The sequence below is a fragment of the Grus americana genome, chromosome Z (assembly GCF_028858705.1).
Source record: "Grus americana isolate bGruAme1 chromosome Z, bGruAme1.mat, whole genome shotgun sequence".
Taxonomy (NCBI): Eukaryota; Metazoa; Chordata; class Aves; order Gruiformes; family Gruidae; genus Grus; species Grus americana.
Genome location: NC_072891.1, coordinates 12077744 through 12097719, shown reverse-complemented (window position 1 = coordinate 12097719; position 19976 = coordinate 12077744). Strand labels below are relative to the sequence as shown.

The following is a 19976-nucleotide window of genomic DNA, read 5'->3' as shown; positions in this document are numbered from 1 at the left end:
GCCATGCCTGAGCCCTGGCGCAGCAGGGAGTGGGCAAAGAACGGGCAGGCAGGGAAGAAGTCCAAAACAGAAAGTGCTGAAGAAGTTAAAAGTTGGCAGGGCTGTGGTTTAAACCCATGTATGTTAGGGGTCAAGAAAGGGTTAACGAATAATAAGAAGAAAGGTTTAATGAATAAGAAGAAAGGGTTAATGAATAATTAAATTGCTGCTGAAGCTGGGATTGAGTCAGCCTTGAAATGTGAGGCAAATGGTAGATCTGTAACCAAGGATTGTCCTCCCATCCCACCCACAGCTGTCCCCATGAATTGCTGAAAGCCAAGCCTATTAGATATAAGATTTATTGAGGTGATACAGGCAAAAGAAAATGAAAGAGCTTCTGGTCTCAACATCCGCTGATACAGCCGGAATGCCCCAGCCTTTGAAAGAAAGTCTGTGGGCAGCCTGTCGCCTGGAGTTAAGGAGCAATGTTGACAGGTCACAACAATAAAACCCAACCTAGTTAAAAGTTGTGCTGGCTTTGGCACCTGCTTTTGTCCCTTGCCAGCTGGAACAGGATATCACTGTTCCTGGTGGCTGCCAACACAAGACAAACGGAGGCAGGCAGCCCAGGTGAGCCACGCTGGTGTCCTGGCACCCCCATCCCCTTCCAGCCTCTCCGCAGTGACCCTAATGGGGAGCATCCGGGTCCCTCTCCATCGGCTGTGGGCTCTGCCATGGGATGATGATACCAAGCTGATCCAGGGGGGCTGCATCCGGGACAACCTGCCCTTCCCGGATAATGTTATTTCTCTGCCTGGGCAGATGCAGGAACATTCCCCCAGGGAGCAAAGAAAAGGCCATTTATCATGCACCGGCAGCACTGGGCCACCGCAACGATGCCCTGCCAGCACCAGCTCCCAGGGCAGGCAGGGGCTGGGGGCAGGACAGGCTGCTTCCCACTCCAGTGGGAATGGCATTTAAGGATTAAGGGAGTGAAAAGCTCTAAAGAGGGCAGAAAGAGCTTGTAGCCAAATCTGAGGGCAGGGCCCCATCCCACCCACCCCGAAACCAGGCAGGTATGGCCTTCAAATGCTGCACTGGCAGAGAAAAGAGGAAAAAGGAAGTAAGGCACCCAACCCCAGGCAGGCAGGGACACAATTCGGTCAAAAGTCAGGCCCAGGGCACCGCTGCTCCCAACAAAGGCATTATCTGGAGAAATACTAGGCTGCTCACCTCACAGGCATGAGAGGAGAGAGCAAGGGGCTTGTCTCACCAGCCAGTCCATCTGCAGGGCAGGTGGGGAAGCATTTGCTCCCCTTAGCAAAACCCCACAAAAGCCAGGCTGCGATTAGGGCTAGCCCCCTCCCTGCACCCTCAGCTCACCAGCCCAGGAAGAAAAGGGGGAAGCAACAGGGACTCCCTCCTCCAGCTTGCCCCCATGGTAAAGAAGACACACAAAAGGAGGAGAGACAGCTGGACACTTTTATTAAGAACTTAAAATGATTCATCCCCTAAAGTGTGCTCCGCTGCCCGCCCCCAGTGCCAGCAGGGAGAAGTGCCACAGTACCAGAACAGGACCTGCTGCTTGGGCTCCGATTGTCACCAGCTGAGGAGCCAGGGCTCCCCTGGGGATTGTGTCTGCCACAGGCACTCCTGGGACTGGTGCCCTAGGGCAGAGCCAGTCTGTTTGCAGTGTCACATAAGGGAGGGACAAGTACAGCATCCATGTGCCTGTGTGCACCAGTGCAATGTCCTCACACACACATACACCCACACATTTTTTTTTGCCCTGCAGGCTAGCTCCCACCTTACCCACAACCCACTGATTGAAGGAGAGAGGTCTCCTGTGCTCCTGGGCAAGGTACAAGCTCCAGTGGAGGATGGCTGGGGGGCGTGCAGGCTGGCAGAGCACCTGATAGATGGGGAAGGGGCACAGGCTCCAGCAGCGCCTGCTTATCCCACCCCTCTCCTCTCCAAGACGACAGCTGGTCCCACCTCGTGCTCAGCATTGGTGGCTAGAAGCCCCCTGAGGTGAAAGGCATGTAGTGGAGGTAGGGAAGGAAAACAGCAATGTGAGTATTATCAAAGAGGGGGAGGGAAGGGTCCCTGCCCACCAGTTGAGGCCCCCCCAGCCCCACAGTGCACCCACTCAAGGGTGGATGGGGACCTGGGGGGGCTGCAAGGGTGCTGGTGCCTGGCCAGCTCTGCGCTCCAGGGCCAGCTGCATGCTCCAGATGCTAAGGGGCCGCATGTAAGCCAGCGACCGGTAGACTTTCTTCTCCCGATAAGCCTCCGGTGTCTGGAAAGCCATGCCCAGCTGCTCCCAAACCGTCCGGTAGCAGCCTTCTGCCGTATGAAAGCCTTCTTCCACCAGCCCCTATGGTAGGGAGAAGACTACCATCAGCATGTCCACAGAGTGCAAGGAGATGACACGCGCCAAGGGGCGTAGCATCACTACTCACCTCCTGGATCATGGTGGCAGCCAAGGCGTAGACCACACCAATCCACACCTCGTCAGACTGCACGCTGGAGGTGTCGGGCACCCCATCAGGCCTCATGCCATTCACCGCTCCCATGGTGCCACCAGCAAAGCTCATGACATTCTTCTCAAAGATGGTCTTGAGCGCACTGACAACATGACTTTTGGGGAAGACCTGTGTGGAGAGAGAGAGAGGGTTTTGGGCTCAGCACTCAGGCAGACCCCTCAGGCTGGGTCTCTAGGGAGCAAGGTTAAGCTTTCCATGAGGAAGAGGTCAATGCTATTCACTGCCACCTCAGGAAAATAACAGGAGGAAGTAAAAATGCCTCTTTCCCTCAAAAGGCAAAAAAAAAAAAAAAAAGGCAGTTGCTCAATAGAAGACATGCTGAACTTCATTTCACCTTCTTCCTAGGGAGGCTGACAGCTCATCCAGCTAGTGTGTCTCCATAAACAGCCTTTCACTTTCCCCCTACATCACTTGGGAGTTTGCTCCACACCATTCTCATCTTGTTTTATGGTCACCACTGTTCCTTTCTCAGGCTCATGACTACTTGGGGCCCAGACTTCTTCCCGGTAAAACCACTGTGCTCTTCTCTCAGCCCATCTGCACCAGCTACAAGGGGCATTGCAATGCCTGCAAGAGACTGGACACTGGCCAGAGGTAGCTGAAGGGAAAGATTAGGGAAAAGCTGGTCCAATGACATCAGAATGCATCGTGCAGCTGCAAAGGGAGTGTTGTAGATACCAGTAAGCTTGTTTTGGTAAGTGCTGGGAATCATGGGGAAAAAAATTCAGCTTAGGGAAAGAACACAAACTGGACTAAGTTTTGAGTGATTTCAAAAGTAGTTTAATCCTTCCAATTTTGTAATTGGGTGGTGATGCAAGAGTTTGTGGCCTGGACCAAGGGGAGTTTGAGGAGAGAGAAGGGGCAGCCTGGGGATGAAGGCGGCAGACTGAGATGCACAGGATGCCTGAAGGTTTCCTGCATCTGGTAGGAGGTATCAGAAACTTTCATCCCAAGTGAAAGTTAAATACACCTAGGATATCAGTAGTGCTCACTGGATAAACAGCCATTTCAGGAAGGAGGAAGTAAAAACCTTCCTCCTCCGACAAGCAAAAAAAAAAGTTGTTTAACAGACCAAGGCCAAGAGCTCGAAACAGTTATGAGAACAGACTGAGGTATCATGCTGAGTAAGCTCAAAAAAACCCCAAAAACAAACCACCCCACAACCAACAAAAACCCCCAAACACCAACCCCACCTGAGCATGAAAACACCTGCCAGCCAAACAAAAAGCAGTGGAGCAGCAACACAGTGAGGACTGCATTAAGATGAAAAGCCTGTGCACGCAGCTGAAAATAAATAAAGCTTTTGCACTGCTTTTGTTATTGGCAATAAATCTAGGAAGCGTCAGTGCAGCAGGAGTCGCTGCTTGGATGAGAAAAGCAAAGCTTGAGACCTGGTGATGTTGCAAGGGGAGGGCTGGCTGGTCTCCATCCCACACCCGCCTAGCTGCGAAAAAGCCATAGCAAGAACTTCGCAGGGTGACCGAGATGAGGAGCAATGTCATGGAGCGATGGTGACACCTACTTGCAAGAAAGGGAAGAGCCAGGCGGCTCCCAGCTCATCAGCACAGCCCAGGGACATGCCAGACCTTTCTTGCCAGCCTGGTGCCACCAGAGCCAGGGGAAGCAGAAGGTTTGTTGACACCAGTCAGGAGCTTGCCAAGGGCAGCTGGGCAGTCCAACCATACAGTTCTGGTAGACTCCGTCCCTGGAGGTATTCAAAAAACGTGTAGACATGGCACTTTGGGACATGGTTTAGTAGCCATGGTGGTGTTGGGTTGGTGGTTGGACTTGATGATCTTAGAGGTCTTTTCCAACCTTAAAGATTCTATGATTCTATGACTCAAAGGAAAGGCAGCAGATCACTTTTATCGATGCTAAAGCCAAGCATCTGACACAGTAATTTTTCCCAGTGTGGCGTAGGAGATCAGCCCAAGGGAGTAGGAGTCAGCAGAGGGGTGATGTGAAGCACTTGTCTCTGGCAGAAGGCTTCAGGGCACAGTTTCTTCAGGATTGGGGTCACAGGCTTTTTTTACTTTGTATTTCATTACTGACCTGCGCACACAGCAGGATTATGTTAATGAGGTTACGAACAGGAGTGCTTCCAGCCAGGCAAGGGATCAGAATACACAGAAAAAAAACTCAATGGTCATAGTAACAGAAGATAGAAGTTCACCAGTCCCATCTCCTGTGAGTTCAAAGCTCAAACAGCAGAGAAGGAGTGCTACCTTCATCAACAAAAGCCTGAGGCTACAGAAAGGCAAGAGGTCTTTGAACTGCACCAGGTTTACCATTTGCCCCCAAAAAGGATGTTTGGATATTGCTGCATGAAGTCTGGGCCAGATCCTGCCTGGAGCCCCAGGAACAGCCCCAGTCCCCACACTCTAGGGACCCACACTGGGATAAATGCAGGAGGGCACAACCAAGCGCCCATTTCTCATTAAATCCCAGTGTTCAGCACAAGCTGCTCCCAGGAAAGGTCACCTGAAGCTCCCCTCTGGTACCAGCAGAGAGTGAAGTGATCCATCACCCTCATGCAACCGAGAGTCATTCCCTCCTTCAGCTGGCTGAAGCACTTGCCTGTCCATCACCACCACAGACAGCTTTGGTCTGACAACTGTCTATAGGTCATAAATAATCCATATAATGGCTCTCCACTTCCCAGCTCTCTTCCAGGCATTACACCACCAGCAGCTGCACTTACCACCCCATCAGACAAGAGGAGTCTTTGGCCAATTAATTATCTTGCAACTAAAGAGCAGCAAACTTTAGGACCCCAAGTAAACCTTAGTCCTCTCAGGTATTCATTTAGGACTTCAAACTGGACAGCAAATAACACATGGAAAGTTTCACACACTTTTTCTACTTTTTTAAACAAACAGCATTTTGCTGAAAGCAAATCCCAGTGGGTCCTTCCTCTGAGCGTACCAGCACTGACCACGGTTACACACCCCTGCTGCACGTCCTCTCCATGAGCAGACTTTGGTTTAAGGCAGGTTGCACCAATGTGCATCCAACAGCCTCCACCCAAGCACACACCGCTCCAGGGGAGTGGGCTGGAGCCCCCGCACCAGCCCCTGACACTGAACCCATGCCACATACCAGCTCTGCTGCTCTCCTCCTGCCACAGGTCCCATCTCGCCCCAACCTGCGCCAGGTTGTCCCTTCTCTTACCTCAAACTCCCCTTTGTCCAGGCCACAAGCCCCAAGAAACCACTGCCCAGCACACTGGTCTGACATGATGCTGCTGGAGGTGTCACTCCCACTGCTGTCATAGTTGTAGTATTTTCCTGGAAAAAAGGCAGGTAACAGTTTAAAATTGATAGTTTAAGACCCCAGCTCACATGTGCTGTCCCTACACTCCTCCCCACGAGGCAGGAGCACGCCAGCTTTTTCCAGAATGCTCTTCTTCCTCTCCCAGACCTCCAAGCCTTTTCTGTTCCCTCCTTGGTACCTGTTTTTTTCCCTCCACTTGGAGGGCCAGCATCTCCCCTCCTTCCCAGCTCCCCAACAAGGCTCCAAGACCCAAAGAGGAGCCATCGCCTTCCCAAGGGACACGCGGCCAGCCCAGTGTGGTTCCTGGTGAGCACCCACCGTTCCACAGCAGCCTCTCAAATGCTTCCTTGCCCTTGCTAAGGATATCCATGTATTTCTGCTGGATCTCGGTGTCCCCAAGCACCTCTGCCATCTTGCACATCATACAGACAGCTGCCAGCCACAGCCCACCACAGTAGGCGCTGGAAAGAGCGAAAGGAGAGAGCATTGGCAATACAGGACACCCCATGGGTTGTACGGAGCTTCCGCAACAGATAGGGATCATGATCTCAGCTCTGATCTACCTCTCCACACCACATCCCCCATCTCCAACCCCCACCTGCTCACCTGGGTCCATTTACCACCCACGCGTCGTATGTCTGGTCAGCAAAGCCACCATTTTCGATGAGTCCATCATTATCCGTGTCAAACTTCAGCTCCGACTCCATCACAGCCTGCAGGAGAGGCAGGAGACAGTCACTCAGCCTCTGCATCTTGGCAGCTTTCTGCCATGGCTGCTCCTCACGCTCTGCTTGGAGCATCCATCTGCTGGGGATGTCCCACAGCTCCCACAGGAAGTGGGGAGAGGGGATGCCCCATAGTCTGATCTCCTCCCAGTACCTGGCAGACTGGCCACATGTCCTGCAAGTACAGCAAGTCGTGTGTCAGGTAGTAGTCACGGTACACCTGCAGCACAAACTTCAGGTTGAGGTCCTTCCAGTCAGCTGTGTCATGCATCAGGTAAGCATTGACACGTTGCCATGGCTCATCACCTAAGCAAGGACAGAGTGCATGCAGCAGGGCAGCAAGCAATGAATGTCCCCTCTCCTACCCAGAAGCAAGGTCCCAAGGGTGCTGCGATCAAACAGCATTAAACAACATCTCGCACCCTGTGCGACCTCTAGGAAGAGCAGCCTTCCCACTACTGCTCAGCTTCCCTCCATCTCCCTTGTACAAGCTCCATGCAGCACGGTCTTCATTACCACCCCAAACCATCAAAGCTTTTCATTCCCAGAAAACAGTGTATTCATGCACTATACCTCTTTCCCACAGCTTAGGGGTTAACTACCCTGATAAAAGTTGTGTGAGCAGCCCTGCACCCCCTCTGTTCCCCCAGCAGGCCCAGCCAGACCCCTCACCTGGGTCCCCAATGTCATGCGGCACCACATTCTTCAGCTTCACCTGGGCTGTCTGACCACACACCAAGTACTGCCGGGGCTGGACATCCTCATTCACCACTGTGACAGCTGGAGAGGACACAGAGCAAGAGACATTAGAAAGGTAGCAGGCACTGCAGCAGCAAACTCCAAGCACAGGCAGGGCCACCAGCACGCCAGGTTGCCCTTTGGGGCTCTGGCTGCAAGATCACAGCCCCCTGCAAAGGGCAGAGGGGACACCAGGCTGCTCCCAGTCTCCCCTCAGCAGGGGACATGCAACTGTCACCACTCCCTTAAGAAATGTGGTGGCAGCACCCAAGGCTGGGAGGGAGCCCCAGTGGGCTCAGCCCTCCTGTAGCCCAGTAAAGGGCTGCGCTCCACCACTGGTCAGGCTGCCATCGAGCAGCCTCCAAGCCCACCTAAAGCATCACGGTCTGCAAATGGCTCCATGCTTCTCCTCTGCAAGAGGCATGGAGACAGCTGGTTAAGACCAGGGGCTCCCTCAGGGCAGGCAGAGCCAGCTGTGCACCCCCAGTGCAGCAAGAAGGCATCCCTCAATGCTGGGCAGAGAGATGCTGAGAAGCAGCAACGTTGGGGGTTTGCAAGTCCTGGGCCCAGCAGAGGAGCTGGAGGGGAATGCTGTCTCCACGGCACAGATTTCTATGGCAGATGCTGTCCTAAATCCTCCATCTCTTCCCTAGGTAAAGACATCAGCAGGCATTAAGTCAGGGTCTCCGGAGTCACTCACCAATGTCATACTGGAGGCTGATTTGCAGCTTGGGCCACAGCATGACGAGAGCGAAGGAGGCATAGAAGTGCACATCATATGTGTTGTACATCCGGTACTCCTGGCCTGGAAGGACCGGGGATATGGTGAGAGATGGGAGACATGCCACAGGTAGGGGAAAGGAGGGGCAGGTCCTCCCTCCCACATGGCCCAGGAGGGTGGGCTCTTTCCCAGCACAGGCAGGGGCTCCCATTAGAAGTATTTTTTTATTCTCTACATATAGCACCCAGGGATCTAGAGAAGACCTCATGCTGTATCCTATAAGGCTTGGTCCAGCAAGGGGTTCTGCTGGGAACAGCGCTGCTCCCTACCCACATCAGGGTGTGAAAAGCATCCCCACAGCAGGTTAAAACCACCTGGTTACAGCAACAGGGAAGGGTTGAGTTGGGACCATCCATCGCGTCCCTGCAAGTTACCTTCCAAATAAGCAAACCTTCCGTACTCCCGCAGGACAGGGAGGAGGTGGGAGAGGCCAGCCCCCGCCGGCCCCTGCAGGTCCTCAGCACAGCAGTCTGGGGGCAGCTCCACCCAGATGGTCCCCCCGTCCGTCACAAAGTACAGCTCATTGAAGAGGGCCGACTTGTACCAGGAAGGCAGCTGGCTGTGGGCAAGAGGGAAACTCAACCACAGTGGCTCAGGTGGTGATGCTTCTGCTCTGACCAGCCCCAGGAGTCCACCAGGAAGGTGCTTCCATCTACCCTACCTGTTCTCCAGGATGGGCTTCTGCCATGCTTCGATCTTCTTTTCCCACTCCTCATAGTGCGTCAGGGCATGATGTGACAGGGCAGAAGCAGCATCTCCTCCACTGCCAAAAAAACGGGTGTACCGCCTGCCGAGCAGGGGTTTGGTGAGTACACAGCAGGCTCAGGCTTGGAAGCCCACCTGGCCACAGGAGAGGGGCTGGACTGTGGTGAACACCAGATTAATGAGACTGCTTGTGCAGGGGCGCTGAGGAGCAGGGGTTGAGGAGAAAGTCCCCTCCGTGAGCTGGTAGGGCCATGGGCACAGGGAGTGGGAGGGACAAGGCTCCCCAGGCAGCCCAGAAACAGGGAAAATGGGACTCTGGGGACATGAGCCAAGCCCCACTGGAGACAACCCACCCACCTGAGGTGCAGCTTCTCCTTGGAGCCAAAGTAAACACGGGGCATGTCCCAAGCCAGGGCCAACTCCAGTGTCCTGTGGCCCTGGGCAGGCACCCTGCAGCTGGCACACACCGCTGCTGCTGTCATTTCCCCCTTCTCCGTCGGGCTGCTTTTACCTGCCAGGACAAAAAAAAAGAAGTATTCACAAGTGACCAAGGAAGCCCTATGGGGGGGGGTGACTGATGCTCCCACGCACCTCAAGGGGGATGAGACTATTCGAGTACGGCCCAGCCCCCTTGCAACCTGGAGGGTACGTCCTCAGAGTTTTAAGGGATGACATTACTGCATGTGAGTAACTGCTTTTTGCAAGCAGGAAAAAATACCTGCCGTGGGCGGAAGGGGTTAAAAAAGTAAGTCATCAAAGCAGAGAAACAAATCAGGCAGGAAAAGCCACCAGGCACAAGTGGAAAGGACAGAGCACCCCATGACTTTAACTGCACTGCACTCAGACACACTGTGACTTTCTAGGGACAGTCATCATTTCCAGCTTTTTTGCAGTGTGCTGAACTGTGCCCGTGTTTAAGAAAAGCCCTGAGGTGACTGGATAATTATATGCTGGTTCTGACATGTGTACCAGGTAAACTCATTAAAGCAACAATTTTAACAGAAGCACAGATCTTGACTATGATAATGCCTGGCATGCACGAAGGAAAACCACATCCCAATAGCCTGGAGATCTCTGAGTGCATCTAGGCAGGAAACTCAGTTTTCCAGAAATATTTATGTAAACGCTTCATTTACATATTTTAAGCTTCAAGAAACCTTGCAAAGGCACAGTGCCAGCATTGTCCTTGTTCAAGAGCAAGCAGAGATATTAGGCAAATGGTCACATATTATCACAGTAAAAGGTTAGCAGCAAGGGCTGGGAGACGCCATCCTGCTTCAAGGCTTCTGTCAAGGGAGCGAGTGCTCAACTGAGGACGACGCAGAAGCATCAAGGGAATATCAGAGACCTTCAGGAAACTGATAACATAACAAGAGGACAGCAAGTGATAGCAGCACCAATGTTTTGGGTTTGCATGGCCAGGTTTTGGTAGCAGGGGGGCTACAGGGGTGGCTTCTGCAAGAAGCTGCTAGAAGCTTCCCCTGTGTCCGACAAAGCCAATGCCAGCCGGCTCCAAGACAGACCCGCTGCTGGCCAAGGCTGAGCCCATCAGTGATGGTGGTAGCGCCTCTGGGATAACAGAGTTAAGAAGGGGGAGGGGGGGAAAAAGGACCGGCAGCTTTTGCAGCCAGAGAGAGAAGTGATAAGATGTGAGAAACTCTGCAGACCCCCAGGTCAGTGAAGAAGGGGGGGCAGGAGGTGCTCCAGGCACCGGAGCAGAGACTCCCCTGCAGCCCCTGGAGAAGACCATGGTGAGGCAGGCTGTTCCCCTGCAGCCCATGGAGGTCCATGGTGGAGCAGAGATTCCGCTGCAGCCCATGGAGGACCCCACACCGGAGCAGGGGGATGCACCTGAAGGAGGCTGTGACCCCATGGGAAGCCCATGCTGGAGAAGGCTCCTGGCAGGACCTGTGGCCCCATGGGAAGGAGTCACGTTGGAGCAGTCCATGGAGGACTGTCTCCTGTGGGAGGGACCCCACACTGGAGCAGGGGCAGAGTGTGAGGAGTCCTCCCCCTGAGGAGGAAGGAGCAGCAGAGACAACCTGTGATGAACTGACCCCAACCCCCATTACCCATCCCCCTGTGCCGCTGTGGGGGAGGAGGGAGAGAAATCGGGAGTGAAGTTGGGCCTGGGAAGAATGGAGGGGTGGGAGGAGGTCTTAAGATTTAGTTTTATTTCTCATTACTCTGATTTGACTGGTTATGAATTAAATTAATTTTCCCAAGTTGAGTCTGTTTTGCCTAGGACGGTAATTGGTGAGTGATCTCTCCCTGCCCCTACCTCGACCCACAGGCCTTTCATCATATTTTTTCTCCACTGTCCAGCTGAGAAGGGGGAGTGATAGAGCAGCTTTGGTGGGTGCCTGGCCTCCAGACAGGGTCAACCCCAAGGACTGCTAAGCACATGCTAGAACAAATCTGATGGGACCAAGCTCACAGATCTGACAGTGGGAACTCAGAGAAGGGGGCTGGGCATCACCCTGGCTACTCTGCAGGAATCTCAGCTCAGTGTGCAACCCTACGCAGACTAACAAGGTACTGGTGTGTGAAATTAATATAGCCAAGAACAGCCACAATGTGGTGCAAACACCTTTTTGAGAACCACGAGGACAGCATCACAAGCAATGGGAAATTCAGCTACACCTTAAACCTGAGAATGAGCCACAGCATCACCAAGAGCTTTTTGTGATAGCACCAAGGTGGCTAGAGGAAGGGAAATCCACCCTTGCTTGGGTGCCCTGTGCCTCATGTGACCACCCGTTACCTCTGCTCCCTCTCCACCCATCCCATGGAGGGACTCACCAGTGGGGGAATCCAGCCTGCCGTCCTGCAGAAGGTCCTGCCACACCTCTCTACCTGATCCTGCGGGATTGAATGCCGTGAGGTGGGTGACTTCAGTGCCAGTCTGGGGAAAGGAAGAGCATCATCAAGGGCTGGTACTTTTGAGGGGCAAATACAGGCTCCCCACGCCCACCCCCAACAACTCTGGCAGCCCACAGTCACTCCCTGCACGGTGCCCAGCAATGCTAACTCTGAACCCACTCACCTGCTGTCCTGCGAGCTTTACCCACAGCTTCTCTCCTGGCACCCACCCCCAAAGAGGGTACCCTCGGGGAAGTTATGTCCCCACTCCTGCTCCAGTGGTCAGGCAAGTGCTGAGGATCAGTGCTGACCCCAAACGATCACACACAAGCATCCTTTACCAGCTGCCTGGAAGCAGCCCCTCAACACATTCAGCAGGGCTGTACACTCCACCCCCCCCAGCAGGAACCACACCAGTGGTGCCAGTCCTTTACCTTCTCCCGGGCAGAGATGGCCAGGGTGAAGGGGTTCACGTGTGTGCAGTGGTGCAGCAGGACTCCAGCAACCTGCTCGCCCTCCTTCTCAAAGGTGAAGGGCTCATTCCAGTGCCCTCCACTCCCATCCTCCTTCGTTCCTGTGCCGTTCTGCATGCTAAACATGATGGAGACATCCACGTCCTCATCCCTCCCGTTCTCTACCTCCCAGATGAACACTCCTACAGGCAGGCTGGAGTCCTGGCAGAGACAGATAACACTGTGTATTGGGTTGTGTATAGGATTGGTGCTCCCTGGTTAGCTGTCAGAGCATCGCTTCTCCTGCTGTTGGGGAGACCACACAGGATGTAGCAGGAGCAAGAGCAGCAGGAACAACTCGGTCTCAGAGTCTGTTGCCAAGCTAGGGAGCGGCAGCAGGAGCAAAGGAGTTTGGGAGGCAGGCAATACAAAATTCAGATCACAAACCCTGGGCTAGCAAACCCCACACCGGGCAATACACAGACGGAAAGCAGTGATTAAGGCTCAGACAGGTGTCTCACCACTCATCTGCTCAACAGGTTGATACAGGCTCACGTGCTTCTCTGGGGTAAGAGGAAGGTCAGGTGTGTCAGCAGTGCAGCCTGCCGCCCTCGCCTGGGGCTGGGAGCAAGCAGGAGCAGCGTGCAGGAGCGGCGAGGCATCCCTTGCTGCCGTCCCGAGCTTCCGCATTGCTGCGGGGGTTCCTCCTGCCTGGGAGCATTGCTGAGCAGAGACATGGGGAAAATGTTGGGAAAGCCCAGCTGGGAAAGCCCAGCTAATAAGCAGCTCTTCCCTTGGGGATGGCAGGCAAAAGCCAGCTAAAACACTCTCAGGAACACCCAGCCAACAAACCAACCCACAAGTACAGGCTTAGGGTTTCCCAAAACACTACCACTGGATCCTCTGGCCAGTAAGGCCACAGCTCTGGACCTACCATTCTGGGTGGCCAGGAGCTGGCATGGTCACAGGACAAAGTCAAAGGCAGGGAACAAGCCATACAAAGAGTCAAAGCACAGGTCAGAGGGGAAAGGAGCAGCTGCCAGAGTTAAGCACAAAGAAACAGGGATAACCCTTGAGCACCAACTGCCCCAGGACAGGCAAAGCCTTCCAGGGTCCTGCTGCTACACACCTGGCAGCTGGCACTAGGGACAGGGTCTTAGGACAGAACAGACCAGGCTGGAAAAGAGCATTAACAAGGTGACAAGTCTGGTTATGTTCAGGCAATGCTGAGCTGGGCAGGAGGGACAATGAACTCCTCTACTGCAGCACCCCCCGGATGCACCAGCAATGCTCAGGGGCCAAAAACTCACCAGCTCCAAACCTCCGCTACCAAAAGGGGACACATCGAGCATCACACAGTACAGCCCTGTCTCCGTTGTGTCAATCCTTTCCCCCTCCCATGCAGGCAGCTCTGCCACACGCCTGCCAACCTGCTCCATATGAGCCATGCTGCCGCAGCGTGGGCTGGCCCAGCACTCCCACGGGACAGGCTGCAACCGGTGTGGAGCCATCGCCTCCTTACCTTATAGTCATGGGGGATGACGGGAGAGACCTGGCGGCAAGTGAGCACCACATTTTGCCCCGGAAGATCGTAGACCATCCAGGCACGGGGGTACAGGGCATGGTAGAAGGCGTACTGGCCGCAGTAGCCCCAGTTCCAGCCCTGAAGAGTGCTGGGTCTCTCCACGGACAAGACCTGCTGGTAAATCGTCTGCCCCTTGCAACGCAGGCACACCGTGAACTGGTGAGGAGAGGACCACATGGAGGGGATGAGATGAGCCCAAGAGCAGATGCCTCAACCACCCAGGCTGCTGCAGTGCCGCTTGCACCCCTTGCAGACCCCACTGCACCTACCTGGTTGGCGATGACCGTTTCATAGTGATAAATGCCAGGGTTCAGCTGCCAGCGGCAGAACTCACCCTGCCAGCCACGGGTGATAGTGCCACCCCCGATCCCGCCCAGTGGGCACCCTGGCAAAGACAAGAGAAATTAGCACCCCGTTCCTCCCCGTGGGGGGGTCTGGCCCAAGGACCCCCCCGTGCAGCTCTGAGGGCCCCACAGCACTGCTCACACCCCAGAAGCTCCTTGACCCACTCGCCTCCTCTAGCACCTTGCTGGCCCCACATGAATCCCTGCCCACCCAGCACACTGGGCATCACACCACCCCAGTGCCCAAACTGGAGGCTGACCATAGATCTGCTGCAGAGGAACAGCACACAAGAGGTCAATGAAGGCAGGTTTCTTCTCTAGGTGGGTCTTCTTGTACCACCACCTGAAGTATCTGCAAGGAAAAGAGAGGTATGAAAGACAACAGGAGCAGGCATCACTGTCCCTTCAGTGTCACTGGGTAGGACGTGACCAGCACACATTGCAGCTGCCCCTCTTGTAGAGATGTGCAACGGGAACTGGTGTCCCAGTGCGCGTGGTGTGGCAGCCCCCTGCCATCCATCTGCAGCATGTATCTGTCAGCAGATGTGACCAGGCAGAGCTCAGGCAGCTAGGGCTGCCTGCAAGGGCACAGCATGAAAACAGAGTGCTCCAGTACCCAAGAGCAGGGCTCCCAGCTTGTGCAGGGGCAGGAAGCTTTCCCAGATACACATGGAGAACTGGGAACACGCACAAGGACCACTGCCCTCTCCATGACTGGTAGGGTACATCGGCTAAGGAAGGTCTGGGAGTGGAGGCACAAGCCCAGAGAAGCCATATGCTGCTCCAGGGACATGAGCCTTGCTCTTCCATCTCCATTGTCACACACAGCCCTGCCACATCCCCAGGGGCAGATGGCACAGGGCCGCCTTGCCCTGGAGGAGGTGATTGTAGAGACCAGTGACAAGCAGTGTTCCTCAGGGGTTGGTACTGGGACCACTGCTGTTTAACATCTTTGTCGGCAACATGGACAGTGGGATTGAGTGCACCCTCAGCAAGTTTGCCGACAACACCAAGCTGTGTGGTGTGGTCAATACGCTAGGGGGAAGTGATGCCAGCCAGAGGGACCTTGACAGGTTGGAGAGGTGGGCCTGTGCAAATCGCATGAAGTTCAACAAGGCCAAGTTCAAGGTCCTGCACATGGGTCAGCACAATCCCAATCACAACAACAGGCTGGGCAGAGAATGGATTGAGAGCAGCCCCGAGGAGAAGGACTTGGGGGTATTGATTGATGAGAAGCTCAACATGAGCCAGCAGTGTGCGCTTGCAGCCCAGAAAGCCAACCATGTCCTGGGCTGCATCAAAAGAAGCATGACCAGCAGGTCAAGGGAGGTGATCCTGCCCCTCTACTGTGGTCTTGTGAGACCCCACCTGGAGTACTGCGTCCAGCTCTGGGGGCCCCAGTACAAGAAGGACATGGAGCTGCTGGAGTGAGTCCAGAGGAGGCCACGAAGCTGATCAGAGGGCTGGAGCACCTCTCCTGTGAGGACAGGCTGAGAGAGTTGGGGTTGTTCAGCCTGGAGAAGAGAAGGCTCCAGGGAGATCTAATTGTGGCTTTCCAGTACCTGAAGGGGCCTACAGGAAAGCTGGAGAGGGACTGTTTATCAGGGAGTGTAGTGACAGGACAAGGGGGAATGGGTTTAAGCTGAAGGAGGGTCGATTTAGATTAGATGTTAGAAAGAAATTCTTCCCTGTGAGAGTGGTGAGGCACTGGAACAGTTTGCCCAGAGAAGCTGTGGCTGCCCCATCCCTGGAAGTGTTCAAGGCCAGGTTGGATGAGGCTTTGGGCAACCTGGTCTGGTGGAGGGTGTCCCTGCCCATGGCAGGGGGGGTGGAACTAGATGATCTTTGAGGTCCCTTCCAACCCAAACCATTCTGTGATTCTGTTTGCTGTCTGCAGCTGGCAGGGTCCTGGGGACTCACCTCCTCTTGCACACCAGCTGTGCAGCCCAGGCACTGCCCATCAGATAATTTCTCACCCAAAGGCCTGGGAATTGAGACACCCAAACAGGGGCACAACTGCACCTGGGTGTGCCAGCACCACTCCGGGCAAGAGGAGCAGAGCCAGGCTCTGAGTCAGCGCTCATAAAGGACTGGCTTTTGCTAATGAACCGCCCCAAGTTAAATTTTCCATATGGAGACAATTACAGTATGGAAGCCAGCTACCAGACCAGAAGAAGCTGCTGAACTTCCCCCAGCAAACTGACAGGCTGCTCCATGGCGCTGGGTGCCAGCTGGGCAGTGGGGGCACAGGAGCCCCCGTGGTGGGCAACGTCCCTGAGCTACCCGCAGGCACCGATGCCATAGTGCCAAGAAGAGAAAGCCACCCCAGCCAGGAGCACACAGCCTGTCCTGCCCCGATGGCTTGTGGGATGCAGAGCTCAGGCAATGGGTGAGCACTAATCCTCCTGGAACATGTACCTCCAGGAGCAAGGGGGAGAGGCTCTCCCATGACAACCCCTACTCCTACGCACTCTTCCCCAACAAAAACAACCCACATTTGCCTTTTTGGCTGTGTGGTCATTGGATGTCCACCTTTATTCACCAACATCTAAGGTCCCCAAATCCCTTTCAGGGTGATATTTTCCTGATTGCAGCCTGCTCTCCATCCCTACATACTCAATTTCACATTTGACTGTTTAATGATATTTTGCCTGCAGAGGTCCAGGGCACCACAAGAACCAGCCTGTCCTGCACAACCACCTTGAATCAAGGCCTGCTGCTATCTTTGAGCTACATCTGCTGCAACTGCTCTTCTCCCAGCTGAGACAGCCCTGACTTTACACTGCCAAGGTGAAGTTTTGGCAGTGTGCTCTCTCTCTCTCTCTCAGAAATTACTTTTTTTTTATTTAACCCAGTGTCAGGGAACCAACCCAGGTGCTTCCCCAGCAGGTTTCTGGTGATGGGAAATAAGGTGCCCAGGCAGAGCAGCTGCGGCATGACCTGGTGGGGCATCCCAGCTCCTTGGAAAGGAGGTGACAGAGGGATTTCAGTTTTTCCAGGAGCATGCAGCAGGAGATATTTGGGATTTACAGCCAGCCACTACCCAAGCTGTTTGCTGTCTCAATAGCAAACTTTCCCTGCTAGCCTCTCCCCACACAGCGCAGGCCAAGAGGAAAAGGTGCTCGATACCCAATTGCCAGCGATTAACAGCTCTGCCATGGCTACAGAATAACCAGGAGAAAGTCTTTATGTTCTGCAGCACCAAAAGCTTTGCCAGGGCTGGAAGGCATTTATTTCCCTTAGAATTGGCAGCAGAATTAAAACCTGTCCAGACATCACCCAGCCATTCCGGATCCGTGCCATGACCCCTCCCAGGGCACACCAGCCACCTCTGCAGAAACCTGCCTGCAACTCTTCTCCTGCCCCAGCACCCACCACAGCCATACTTGCCACTATGGGTGTCCCAACAAAGGGGTTATCCCAATGAGCCCACATTAACAAAAATCCCACCCCAGGGCTGTCAACACACCCAGCCATGCCACCTGTGGCAGGGGCTGGTGCTGCAGCAAAGGACACCCATCAGCCAGAGCTTAACTTGACACGACACCACGTCAACCAAGGATGCGGTGGCTTCTCTGCAGGTCCTAGATGTCCTCAGCTGAAGACGCACAGAAATCCCAAGGCACTCCCAGACATCTTGGCTGAACACCCGTACCAAGTGACTTTGCACTTGATGCACCAAGCCATGTCAGATTTTGAGAGAACTCCTATCATGGCTGCCCTCGAAAGAGGGGTGCTGCTCATCACAGGTCATTTGGGAGATGGCACGCCAGCCTGCAGGGCTCCAGAGGTTCGATCCACGTGCCATGGGACCGAGCTCCAGGCTCTTCTTGCAGCACCAGCACTTGGGTTTCCACCAGCCGGCTGCCTCCGCTGTGTGACCACCAACACCAGGAGCATGCAGCCTTCCACACATCCTCAGATCCTGCATTAGCTGCCCTGCCAGCCAACACCACTGCTCTTGGGTTTTAATTCAAACTCAAGCAGGTATTTCTCGCTGCTCTGGCCCTTCCTCTCCTTCGCTCTCTACGCTGTAGTCTCCCTGCAATGAACCTTTGCCCTGCACAAGTATGTTGAGATCACAACCAAAGTACCTCCTAAATTCATACAGAGGCAAGACATAGTGGTTTGACTATTAGCTTCTTGCTGAAAAGCCCTTAAAACCCTTTTCTAGGACCAACACAAGCCGCTTCCATTCTGAGACCCCAATGAGAGCGGGCCAGGAACGGCCCCCCCAGGCCAGCACAGAGGCGATCGCCTCTCCTCCCCGCTCACCCCACCAGAATTTCATGCTTTCCCACACGCTCAATTCAACCCCAACCTGCCACGGCGGCTTTTTGGCAGCCTTTATCTGCTGTGCACGACCCACGCTCTCCCTTCCCTGATGCTCAGGCTTGCACCGGGGATGTCTCAGGTCAGACTGGCATGCTTTGCACCCCGAAGCGGTCCACTATCTGCCCCTTCATCAGGCCTTGCAGGAACCAGCTTGGTAAGCAGCAACCTCCAAGGACATCGTGCAGGAAAAGGCTCAGAAAATGGAGGCACGAGATACAAAGCAAGTATAAGGAAATAAATCACACCATCATCAGTTTCAATGTTTAGTCTGATGAGTACACAACACTTGCCGGCACCCAGACAGCAGTTCTAAAGGTTAAAATAACAGTGGTGGTTCCCACGCATGTTTTTCCTGGGTACTTCCAGCTCACCCTAACTCTAAGTCAGGAGAAGTCCCCATTCCCAAACCTGCTACAGCACACAGCATTTCAAAAAATCCTCCCAATTAACCTCGAGTTTAACCTCCGCCTGCCGAAAGATGCCTTATGCAAGGGGCTGAGCACCTGGCGCTGCCCAGGGAAGATGAGCACCAGGGCACGGGGGTATGGAGATGGGGGTGTCCCCCCCAGAAGCGATGCCCCAAAGCCCTCCCAGCTTCTGCTCGGTTTTGGGGAGCCCGAGCGTTGGGCTCTACTGCCCTTAAGCCAGCTTCGGCCAGTCTGCACCAGTGCTCCCAGTGCTGGCGCCAGGCTGGCGGGTAGCCGCCGGTAGCTGGGGCGGGAGGAGAGCAGCTCCCTCCAGCCCGGGGCCCTCCGTGACCCGCCGTACTCTGTGCTCCGTGCACCGGGGCATCGCCGGTGCCTCCCCGGAGCGAGCCGCCGACAGCAGCGGGGGTTCGAGTGCGGCGCAGTGCTCCCACGCCCTACACCCACGGACACCCCCTGCCCCTTCTCCCCCCTCCCGGGGTGTTCTCAATCCCCGTTCCCCCCCGCCCCCCATCGCCCCCGTACCGCAAGGCGAGGCCGATGTGCCGCAGGACGTCGCGGAGCGGTACGTCGGCGGCGCCGTAGGGCTGCCGCGGCTCCTCGAAGCGGTGCGCCAAGCAGACCCGCCAACCGGCCTCCGCCACGCCGCGGCCCCGCGCCGCCCCCTCGTACCGCCGCATCAGCGGCCCCGCCACCTCCGCCGCCTCCGCCGCCGCCATCACCGCCCCCCACCCCGCGCGCGCCCTCTTCACCGCGCGCCCCGCCCCGCCCCGCCCGCGCCCCCGGGGCACGGCACCCCGCGCGCCGCCGAGCGAGTCCGGAAACCCGGACCCGCCCCGCCGCCGGCGCGACCTGCTATCCCGTGGGCGGCCGAGCGAGCGCTGTTGAGCGGCACCCGAGAATACCCGAGTAGCGCCCGAGCGTTGCCGAGTAGGTTCCGAGAATTCCCGAGCGCTGACCGAGAGTTCCCGACGGAATCCCGAGCGTGCCCGAGCGAGTGCCGAGCGTTGCCGAGCGTGTCCCGAGCGGTGCCGAGGGATGCCCGAGAGTTGCCGAGCGAGTCCCGAGAGTTGCCGAGCGAGTCCCGAGAGTTGCCGAGCGATGCCCGAGCGTTGCCGAGCGGGCCCCGAGCCTCGCCGAGCAGGTCGGGAGAGCCGCTGAGCAGCTGAGGGGAAACCGGGCCCTGAGTGGCGCGGAGCGGCGAGTGGGGCCTCTGCGGGGCGGTG

At 55.4% G+C, this 19976-nt stretch overlaps 1 protein-coding gene across 1 annotated transcript; it reads right to left on the bottom strand.

Annotated features, from left to right (window-relative positions):
• Positions 1-1451: 1451 nt before the first annotated feature.
• Positions 1452-19485, bottom strand: GBA2 (glucosylceramidase beta 2). Its single transcript, XM_054810681.1, has 17 exons — positions 19276-19485; positions 14251-14342; positions 13916-14031; positions 13584-13802; positions 12044-12283; positions 11550-11652; positions 9105-9258; positions 8704-8829; positions 8417-8601; positions 7962-8066; positions 7196-7303; positions 6678-6829; positions 6405-6511; positions 6117-6259; positions 5697-5812; positions 2442-2633; positions 1452-2356 (listed from the first exon to the last, which is right to left on the bottom strand). Exons 1-17 carry the CDS (start codon positions 19467-19469, stop codon positions 2129-2131), a joined length of 2580 nt encoding a protein of 859 aa, XP_054666656.1. The 5' UTR covers positions 19470-19485; the 3' UTR covers positions 1452-2128.
• Between the last annotated feature and the right edge of the window lie 491 nt (positions 19486-19976).